This window comes from Oxyura jamaicensis, chromosome 7 (assembly GCF_011077185.1).
Source record: "Oxyura jamaicensis isolate SHBP4307 breed ruddy duck chromosome 7, BPBGC_Ojam_1.0, whole genome shotgun sequence".
NCBI lineage: Eukaryota > Metazoa > Chordata > Aves > Anseriformes > Anatidae > Oxyura > Oxyura jamaicensis.
Genome location: NC_048899.1, coordinates 23118502 through 23129118, shown reverse-complemented (window position 1 = coordinate 23129118; position 10617 = coordinate 23118502). Strand labels below are relative to the sequence as shown.

The 10617-nt window shown below is 53.5% G+C and overlaps 1 protein-coding gene across 2 annotated transcripts in view; it reads left to right on the top strand.

Moving 5' to 3' along the window:
- Nucleotides 1-316: 316 nt before the first annotated feature.
- SLC4A3 (solute carrier family 4 member 3) overlaps nt 317-10617 on the top strand; it is a 33386-nt gene continuing 23085 nt past the window's right edge. Inside the window, exons 1-4 of one of the 2 annotated variants that reach the window (XM_035331186.1) lie at nt 317-346; nt 5468-5608; nt 7011-7167; nt 10227-10558. In XM_035331186.1, coding sequence (XP_035187077.1) covers nt 5555-5608; nt 7011-7167; nt 10227-10558 — 543 coding nt within the window. In that variant the 5' untranslated portion in view covers nt 317-346; nt 5468-5554. Of the gene's footprint in view, nt 347-5467; nt 5609-7010; nt 7168-10226; nt 10559-10617 lie in introns of those variants that run through there. The other variant, XM_035331187.1, reaches the window with a different exon arrangement.

Genomic DNA, 10617 nt, shown 5'->3' with positions numbered 1-10617 from the left:
GCCGGTGCCGGCGCTCCGCCGCGCTTCCGCGTTACCACCGAGACGCGCCCTTCCGCCGCGCCTAGAGCGCCGCCGCTTACATCCGGTTGCCATGGAGCCCGCCCCGGCGTCCCCCTCCCGCCCGCCGCCAGGGGAGGGAGGCAGGGAGGGGAGGGGGGGCACCGCCGCCGCCCGCCGCCGCCACCGGCCGGGGGGGCCCCGCGCTGCCGCAGCCCTACCTGCGGGCGGGGGCGGCACAAAGGGGGCGGCGGGCAGCAGCGCCGCCTGCCCGGTACCGGCCCGGCCCGGCGCGGCGCGGCGCGGGCGGAGCGCGGCTCTCCTCCTCCTCCTCCTCCGGCGGTGCGAGGTAGGGGCCCCGCGGGGCCGCGTGTCCGTGTCCGCGTGTCCGTGTCCGCGTGTCCGTGTCCGCGTGTCCGTGTCCGCATGTCTGCCTGCGGGACCCGTTACCGTTACCCCTCCGGTAACGCACCCGGCGCAGGGCTGGGCGTGCCGGGTTGCCCCGGCGGCCCCCCAGGCTGGGTCCCTCGGTATTTCACCCTCAGCCGCCTCTGTGCCGGTGCCGGTGTCCCGGCGGACAGACCCGCGGGTTCAATCACGCCCCAGAAGTTTCCGTGCCCGCTGCCCTGCCTGCTGCCGTTTGCCCCGTGCCGGTCCCAGCTCGCTTCTATCCGGCTTTGGGGGGCCCGTCCCGGCAGCTCCCCCCGGCCACCCCGTCGGTGTGCCTCGCACAGCCCTCCTCCTCTCGGAGCCTTGTGTCCGTGCCCGTCAGCCCTCCCGCGCCCCCGTGCTGGCTTTGCTCCTCTCCCAGCATCAGCTCCCTGTCTGGACACCCCACGGCTAAAGGATTCCCAGCCTGGCTGCTGGCAGATGAGGGAAGAGCTGGGAGCTTTGCCTGCTCACCTACATTTTTGGGACGGCCAGCTGTAGCTCTCCTGCCCAAACCCAGCCTGCCAAGGGGCAGCATGAGCTGCCCGCCTCACCCCTGCCCCTCAGAGCCACGCTAGGCCAGCGGGATGGCACGGCTCCATCAGCATGCTGCTGTGAAGTGGCCCCTGGGGACCAGGGGAGCCCTGCTGGAGGCTGTCAGCAACATGTGGCCCTCGGGACATCCCTCCGCTGCCGGCACCGCGGGCCGTGCCTGCCCTGTTTCCTCCAGCCTTCCTTTAGCCTAGATTGAGGCTGTGAGACGCGGGGATTCGGGTGAGCGCTGTGCTGTTTACTGGTGCCGAAGGCTGCGTTCGGAGGGGAGAGCCCCTGCAGGAATCGGCGTAAGCGAGGGTAATGCACTTGTGGAGAGAGAAGGAAGGTGTGAGCACGCACGAGTCAGCAGTCTGTGGATGTTTCTGGCCTCCCTTCGAATCTGGCCTGCTGGCGTTAGGCTTCTGTTGCTGAAAATTACTTCTAGCGGGAATGCTGAATCACGTACTCCTGACACGCGTGAGATAGAGTAGGATGAAGGTATCATTCATTCAGCTTTCTTTTGGTGTATTGTTTTTTATCCCCCTTTTGTCTTGTGTTCTTCTCATGACAGCCCAGGCAGCGATCCCAGCAGGCTGGGTGGTTCAGCGTGACGCGTATTAGCAGAATTCTCCCTGATGTTCCTTTTAAATTTCTCTTTTAAATTTTAACCCATTTCTGAGTCTCTTTGTGTGGGTCTGCCTGAAAAAAAATAATATCTTTGTTTGTGTTTTACACCCCTGAGATCTTTCCAGACTGCTGGCACGTCCCCTCCCCATCTTAGTCATCCCATATTGCGCTAGACAAATTTAGCTGCTAACCTTTCCTCATAAATCAATCCCCCTGGCCTACTGGCAATTTCTGTTGCTCTTCCCCAAACTCCTTCTGTTGCAGGTACCAGAAAATGCCAGGCTGGATCCGAGGCGATGTCTCTCCAGTTTCCATGACAGGTTGCACCAGGCGCTGCAGAGTAAGGGGCAAGTGGCCTCTAGTGGCCAGCCACCAAGGAAGGCACCGTATCGGCGCTGCGAACCGCAGCGCTCAGCTTTTGGCGTCCCTCAGAACCCCATCGGTGCTACAGATTTGTAGCATTACCAGTCCTTACACCGATTTCCTGACAGTGCTGCGTGTGCTGCAGCTCTCGGGAGCCGTTCAGCACCTTCGGGACGCCGCATGCCCCGTGGGCAGCACGGCCGCCCTGGGAAGGGATTGCTGCCTTTGGGGGAGCATCTGCGCAGCGTTTGCACGCAGGGTTGGTTTTTCCTGGGGGGCTAAATAGGGAACAAAAAAAGCTCGTGTAGTCTCAGTGTGCCCGTTAAATGTGTTATTACAGTGTCAGGATGGGAAGAGGAGACCTTGTATGGTTCAGATCCCAACACATGTTTGGGGCTGCCGCACCTCACCTCCTGCTTCCACAGGGTGAGCGGGGATGGGGGGAAACCCCCGCACGCCGCATATTCCCCCTGAAATCTCAAAGCGGGTCCCAAGGGCTCCCTTGCTTTACTGCTGGTACAGCTGTCTTGCTTTTAGCTGCTCAGCAGAGTCATTAGAGTGACATATTTTCAGCATGTTTGAGAATACACCGCTTGGTTGGGTAAAGAGAGATGAAGCGTTGAATTTTCCAACCCTTTTAACTTTGCTTAGGCAGTCAGACTGTAGTTGTAAACTCAGAGTCGTGTTTTGCAAAGGTCACGCCAGAAGAGCTCGTCGCATCCAGCGGGTCTCCTGTCTGCGGGTTTCCTCCCACCCTGATCTTGAATACCCCTGTGAGCCTTTGCATAGCTTCAGACCAACCTGCAGCCGACCTGAAACAAAGCACATTGTTTTCCAACATTGCTAATAGTTTGCAGTTTCCGTTCGAGGTCCCATAAGATACATTAGTGGCACAGAGGTGGAGCTGAGCATTAGTGTGTTTTTTTTTTGTTAAATTACCGTTAGCATTTTGCTATTTTTCAGGGATTCTTCCACTACCAGAACTGCCTTCCAAAGCTGTAAAGTAGTGGTACTTGTAGCACATTTTTGCTGGCAGTCCTCTGTGCTGTAGCTGTGGATGTGGATGTTATGTTCCTCACAAATACCCAGCCCTGTTTTTTTAATGCACACGATGCCTTGGCCCTGAGGGACTGCAGAGCCTGGGTCCACCTGCCAGTTCTTCTCGCTGTAATAAAGCGTTCCCTTCCTTCAGTTTCAAATTTGCTGCTGTTTGATTTCATGGAATGATACCTTTTTTCTGAGTTAAAAGCGAAAGGAAATAAAAGACATGTATTACCCTTCTCTCTATCTTGTCTCCGACCAAAAAGGCAGCTCAGTCTCCTCTTACAGCTCATTTCCAGACCTTTCTCCTTTTTCTGTTTTTTCCTCTGAACCCTTTTGCTCCATCTGTCTTGGAAAACAGAGTGGAAACCTGAACACTACACCTTAAAGTAGGAGCCTTAACAGATCTACAGAGTGAATTGGGTATTTTCACTGTTTCACCCTGTTCCGTATGGTTTGGACTCTCCATTTCCTTGTCTTGGCAGCGTATTTCTCTTGAGCTGCTCAGGTCTCATGGAAGGGTTCAGTTACTGTAGATTTCAATGAGGTGCGTTTGAGGAATTTCATCCACTAAGTTTTGCATTTTTCACCCCAGTTAGGATGGTGATGGTCACAGGGAGGAAAAGAATAGCAAAAATCTCAGGTTGTTCACCATAAATTTTAATTGTCCTCCTATCCCCATCCACATAGCTGTGTTAGTGCCTCCAGTATTCCTCATGTTTAATAAAATGCTTTCATGCTTGTTCTCCCTGTGCAGTACTGAGCAAACATTGCATGTGGAGTCCTCTTGAAACCACAGGAAGGAACTGTTATCATTGATGCTTGCAAGGCCTGGGTGTGCAGCCCCAAAATCGTGCCCTAGCTGTTTGCAGCCCTTTCCCATTGCAGCACGTAACTTGTAGCTGTAACACTTCTGGCACTGCTCAATCGTTTGTTCATTTGCATGACTGCATCCTGAGATAGCTGCTAGATCTATAAAAATGGTTTGAGAGAAGATGGCTTGGACCAAGAGAACATGCTTCATTGGTGATGACATTAGCTCCTCAAGAAGTTGCCTTAGAGATGGCCCCAGAATTTTTTGGCTTCATAAATGTGTGCCTTTGGGTAGGCAGGATAAGCAGAGCCTGCAGTAGCACCTTTTGAAGATCTTCAAAGATAGGAGGAGGGATGATGCAGTGGCCTTACTGGTGTCACCTTTAGACAACCTGTTTTAGTGTCGTGTCTTGAACAGGGCCCCTGTGAGGTACTTCAGATGAGATGGTAAGAAGTGCCTTAGCAGATCTCCAGGCTGTGGCCCGCACTCCTCTACTACTTCGTCCAAAGCTTTCATAGCTACAGAATAGCTTGCTCTGAAAGATGAGTTTTGTAATAAATATGACTTGGTACCCAGAGAGATGGCCAAGCTGTCCTCTAATTTTGCAGTATTTTTCCCCTAATGACATCAATGAAAAAATCTTCTCTTTTGCCAATTTTCTATTAATTTGTATTCTTCCCTTGCGGTTTTAACGAATGTCCCTTTTCTTGCTCTGTGAAATAAGAACACTTTGCTTAGCCATCCCTCTGCCCAATCTACTGTGGATGTGCGTGCATCTTGTGTCTGTCTCTGTATGAGTTCAGATGAGTTTTCAGAGGCCCAAATCTTCCCGGTGCGGTCTCTGAACCATCTCCAGCTCTTCCCGATGTGACAGCAGACAGTGCAGCCCATGCTGAGCTCAGCCTGCCCTGTTGCTGTAGATAGGACATGACTATAGCTGTTTCTGTGCTACTCTCAGTCCTTTTCCTTGTGACCTGTGGAGCTTCGTTGCTTTCTTTCCTTGCAATTGAACACTGAGCAGAGTACTCCCTCGGGCTGCCCGCAGGGTTATCGGTCCCTTAACCAAGCTGGTGCAGGCAGTGCACGTCTCTGCAGTTTGTATGGGCCTCTTTCCCCATGACATGTGTTGCTTTGTGTCTGTTGTATGAATGCAGAAATGTTTGTCCTTGTGCTGTCTCTCTGGCCTGCATGGATCTTCCTGAGGTTCCTCGTGAATGGGTGTGCCCATTTTTAAGGCTATGTGGCACAGGACTGCTCTGCTGCCCGCTGCTGGCATGCCCCCTCAGCACCTTGCCTTTCCCATATTACCCTTGCCTGCTGCTCAGCCATGCTCCAGCTTTGCCCAGATGTGCTGGTGGAGAGGTGACTGAGCAGGAAACCTTCCCTTCCCTGGCACAGCATGGCTCGGAGCAGCAGCTCCTTTGCAGGAGGACAGGGAGGTGTCAGGGCCTCACCTGGCCTTGAAATGGCAGAGCTGGCACCCAAAGCAGCGTGGTCCGTGCCATTCCCACCCCCTCACCGCACCGTGCTGAGGGACAGCCCTGTCCTGCTGGTGCTGGGGAGGTTCTCCAAGGTGGCCTCCCTGGGTTAGGAGCCACGGGGGGTGAGGGCAGTGGGTGGCAGACTCCCACGACATTCCCTTGTCCTGCCCTCTCTCCACAGGTTATGCCAGCCTCCAGGTTTGCTGGGTGCCTGCCGGTGAAAGAGAAGGGTTGATATTTTGCCCAGGCCCTTAGGTCCTGAACCAAAATGGCAGCTGGAGAGTCCCCTCCCGTAGGAGAAGTCTTCATCGACCTGCAGCAGGTGAGGTGGGAATCCAGCGGCAGCGGTGCCATGTCTGCCCCGGGAACCGCGCTGCTGCCAGGCCGTGCGTGGGACCTGCGTCCTGGCAGCCTGCTGCAGCAGCACAAAGCCTCTGCTCACTGGGGTTGTGTCAGCACCAAGGGTGCCCCGAGGCTGCCCACAAGGCCAGATCTGCTCTGCTGTGGTCAGCAAGGCCAGAGGTTGCCTTCAGATGCTGCTGGGTAGAGCAGGCGAGTGGCAGGAGCCAGTCTCCATGAGGCCCTGCTTGCACAGGATGAGCTGGGCAGCTTGCAGTTAGACTCTCCCCATTTTGACCACACTTGGGACACCTGTGCTGGGGTGGACAGCGAAGCAGCCTCACCCCCATGTACACAGATATGTCCGAGGTACAGCCCTGAGAGCGCTGTAGCTGGCACCACTCACCCATCGGCCCTGCCTGCATCCCCATCCCACTCCCCAGCCCTTTTTTATTCTTCCCTCTCCCTCTCACACCTCCTTCGCTACCCGGGCCCATCACAGCCACTGCAGGGTGCCTGGTGCTCCCTTCCCACCCGCCGGCCTGCAGAGATGCTCGGTGCCCCCGCAGCACCCAGCCTGGCCGCGGTGGGGTGGGAGCTGGTGGGCACAGCTGGGGACAGCTGGGGGGCGTGGGGGGAGGCAGAACGCGGCCCAGGCCGCTTTGCTCCCCCTCTTTCCGCCCAGCACAGGCAGATTTGTCACAGTTGGGCCTCCTCCTGTTTCCATGGAAACGCGGGAGTCCACAACAGCTCAGCACTGGCATTTTGGCTCTATTGACGGAAAATTTTACCAGCTGCAGCTGCTCAGGAGGCAGAAAGGACAGGAGTCACCTGGTGATGCTCTTCTCGGAGCATCTCTAGCAGCAAAAGGCAGAGGGGTGCCCACAGCCCAAAATGTGAGGCTTTTCAGGCAGAAAAGCCTGAAGAAGGCATGCTAAAGGAAACACGGGAGCCCTGGGATTGCAGGAGAGGTGGCGGATGTACTGGGTGGTCAGTGCCCCAAGGGCAGCTCACCAGAGCAGTAAGAGCAGCTTTAAAAGCTGCCTCACTGGAGCAGGGATGCTGTTTCCCAGAGAGAAATCTCAAGAGGGAGGGCTGTCAGACTGAGCAGAGGGAAGGCCGGAGGGTAGCAGTAAGGTGTGAGGAAAGAGAAATTCCAGCTAAAAGAAAGCTACACGTCTCAGCTGGTAGCTCAGAGGCTTGCTGATCTGTTCTGACTCTTGACTCTCAGTGGAGCTGTGCCCATAAATGAGTAAGTGTTCCCCAGCCCTGTGGTACGATGCCCACTGCTCTTCAGCAAGCTCAACACCATTTGGAGGACACGAGGACCCAGAGGACTGTAGGAGTCTGCAGCGTTTGATTGTTATCTGGTGATTTCTGTGCAGGGCAGAGATCACGCAGAGGAAGCCTCTCCTGGTGCCGAGGACGATGAGGACTTGGATAAGACTTTGTCAGTCGAGAGATTTGGGGACCTGATAAGCAAGTCAGCATCAAGCAATCTGGAGAAGCAGAGACGCAGCTACAGTGAGAGAGATTTTGAATGTACGTAGGTCTGAACCGCTGTACCCACTTCTACCCTCACTGCTAACCCTTGCTCAGCCCCACATGCTCTGCAGCCTTGTGCTGGGGTCTCTACAGACCCTTCCTCCCTTCAGAGCAATCCCTGAGTGCTATGTACACCCAGTGCCCACTGCCTCATCCCAGTCTGCTCCCCTCATCCCAGTCTACTCCCTGCCAGTGTCCCCTGTCCCTGGAGGCATAGCTACTGCCCAGCCCAGGTGACAGCATAGCCCAGGCCTAGGTGCTCACTCAGCTCCCCACCCAGTGTCAGGGACCTCTGCAGCCACTGCTGCCAAACTCAAGTTTCCAGTTTGAAACTATTTTTCTTCCATATGGCTGCAAAGAAACATCCAAACATGGCTAGAAGCCAGGCTGTCCTCCCCACTCTGAAAGCAGATGGCTCCAGTCAGACATGCCTGTGTATTTCTAAATAGCAACCATGAAACCATCAGGTTTATCTGCTCAAAGAAAGGACTGAAAAATAAAAACGGAGCATGAATTTAAAATGCTGTAGCTGTCTCCCCTGAAATCCTCTGATCAGCACATTTATTCCACAAACCACCCTTCCATGAAGATGGCAACAGTCAAAGTCACTTTGGCTGTAAAATGAGATTGTGCCCACAAGAGCAGCCATAAGCTATTGCCTGGTGTAGACTGGTTGCATTAGCTTGTAGTAACAGCAGTAATGGGCAGGAAGAGCGGTACCCCAGCCAGCACACTGTTTGTGCGGAAGATGAGTAGCAATGGTTGGGTCAGTTTCCCAGTCTCTGGCTCTCCACAGTCAGATGCTGCTTATTTTACAACTTAGCTGTGATAGGATGCAACCCCAGGAACATTTTGTCCTTAGTACATCACCAGGCTGGTTTCTGCTTGGCCACTCATTTCCAGTTGGTGCTGTAGAAGTTTGCTAGTAGAAGTCTACTACTATAATGCACGCCAGCTGCTACTTTCTGCCTGTGCCATTTCTCTACAGAGGCTACGTTAAAACAGCACTTTCCACCTAAGCACACAGTCTCTCGCACACATGGCTGCAAGGTGCTGATAGTTTTGCTGCGGGTTGAATACCTGTACTGCTGGTGGGACTTACCTGCTCTGGAGCTCTGCCTCTGTGCACAGCTGTGCGAATTGGCTCAGAGTACACAGATGATCTGCTTGAGCATGCATGGCAGAAGCTTCTTGGAAAATTTGCCTACAGGCTTGTACTATTTTGCTTTTTTTTTTTTTTTTTTTTTTTTTTTCTCAATAGAAGTATCTTCTCTTTCTCAGAATCAAGCTTGTTTTCCTCTGAGCTCCTGATGTATCACCCTTATCTAGGACTTTGTCAAACCTGGCTGTTGGAAATTTTATGCAGTTTGTATTCATGAAGTGGGAAGATCTGGTTAGGCCATTAGACTTTGGAAGATATTCTACGAGCCCATAGAAGTGAATGCTCTCCGGGTTTAGAAATGTTTCCTGCCACATTCAAAGCCAGGAATTACTAACGTGATCCAAAATGCAGGCATTGCTGTGCTGGGCTTATGCAGTCAATCCAGGACTGAATGGGCTGTGTCTTCAGCAGCAGCTTTGTGCTGTAGGAGCAACACATGCACAGCTGAGGCCTTCCTTGCTTCTTGTTACGTTAGAAATTAATGCCTGACCTACCCATGGCAGGCAAAGCAGCGCTAAGGGAATGCAGTAGCAGGACAGGAGCGCCTTTCTGCCAAAACCTACCAGTGAAAAGGGTACATCTAAAGGGTACATTTAAGTCAAAGAACTAAAGAACACTTTGGAAGAAAAAGAGTTTATAAAGAGACCAAACTCTTCCCATTTTGCATGTATGGCCATTCCCAATCTCTTCTAATCTTGCCATGAGGCTCTCCTGCTGAACCAAGGGGGTGTGTGAAATATTCCATCTGTTCCCAAGGGGGGAAACAAGGGAGAAAAGACTTGAGAAACCAAAGGAAAGGAAACATGACACCAGAACAATGAACCTGCCTGGCTCTCCCAGGGAGAAGGTTACAGCTTCCATTGAAAACGTCCTTTGAAGGTAGTTTTCACTATAAACAGATTTTGCTGCCATGTCACAGGAAAGCTGGGAAGGAACCAAATCAAAACAGACTGGAAACAATTCCTCAGGAAGAGCTGCTGAGCAAAGCCCCCTTGCAAAGCGGCTGGTGCCCCCGTGATTTCAGCTGCTCCGGGTGCAGCCCCAGGGTCTGTGCATCCTGCAGGCTGTCTATGGGAGGCTTTGTGCCTGCAGATAGACCAGGCAGAAATGGCTTTCTGTCTCTTGCAGGGAGGTGCTGAGCTTACCCTGCTCTCTGCATGGTGCATTATCATTGTTTTTGAGTGATGGCTCAGAAATGCCATTAATTTCTTCTCGCTGTGTAATTCCCACGACACCCAGGTCAACCCTGTATGAATTTCTCTTTGTAGATTAGTTTGACGAAAAGTCCTTCTGCCCTGTTTTTTACCCTGGTTTATAAAGAGAACCTCCTAACTGAACCTGCATTTCAGGGGCTGGTAGGAACAAGCCTCCCCCCCAGAACCTGGGACATGGATTTATGTTGCATCTGCACTAAAAGACTTGGTCTGTAATTCCTGTCAAAGCCTGCGAGTGAATAAGGCACATCTATTTAAGCTGAACTAAAGAACACTATGCAGGAAAGAAATGTTTGTAAATGGCCCAAACTCTGCTTATTTGATAATGTGAGAAGTGTTTCCCCATGTTTAGGAAGGGGGTAGTGTCTCTGGCAGGTCACTGCAGCTCTGCCTAGCCGTGCGAATGGCTTTCAGCAGCCCTGGGAGAGTCCTGCCTTGCCCAGGGTGGTGAAGCTGGGTTGGGGTGGTTTGGCACTGCATGAGGGCTGCCTCCATGGCCACCCCAGGCTGGATGCATCGGCCTGCCACATCACTGAAAGAGCTTTGCTATGTCCCTGCGGGCTGGTGGCTCTCCTTGCCCTTCCTGGCCCTTGATCTCCAGACCATGCTGTTTCCTGGAGGGGCGTCTGGCAGGTTCCTCCCAGCCTTTTCCTGCCCCTGACTCTCTTTTTCTCTCTCAGTCCACCGCCAAACCTCGCACCACATCCATCATCTCCTTTCCACTCACCTCCCTTCTGCCCTCAAGTACCAAAAGAGGCCCCCCCGTGCCAGCAGGAGGAAAAAAAAGAGAAAGAAAAAGAAGAAAACCTCGGTACCCCCCTCAGAGGTCACCCCCACCATCCAGGAAGTGGACGAGGAAGGGGGAGAAGAGGAGGAAGAAGAGGAGGAAGAAGAGGAAGAAGGAGAGTCTGAGGCAGAGGAGGCCCAGGACAAAGAGATCTCTGCAGAGTCTGAGGGCGAAGCTCGTGGGAAGGACACGTCCCCTAAGCTGGAGCCCCCAAGCAAACCAAAGGCAAGGCTAGGGCATCCCTGCCTGGGTGGGTGTGGGAGGCTGGGGGATGTGGAGGGAAG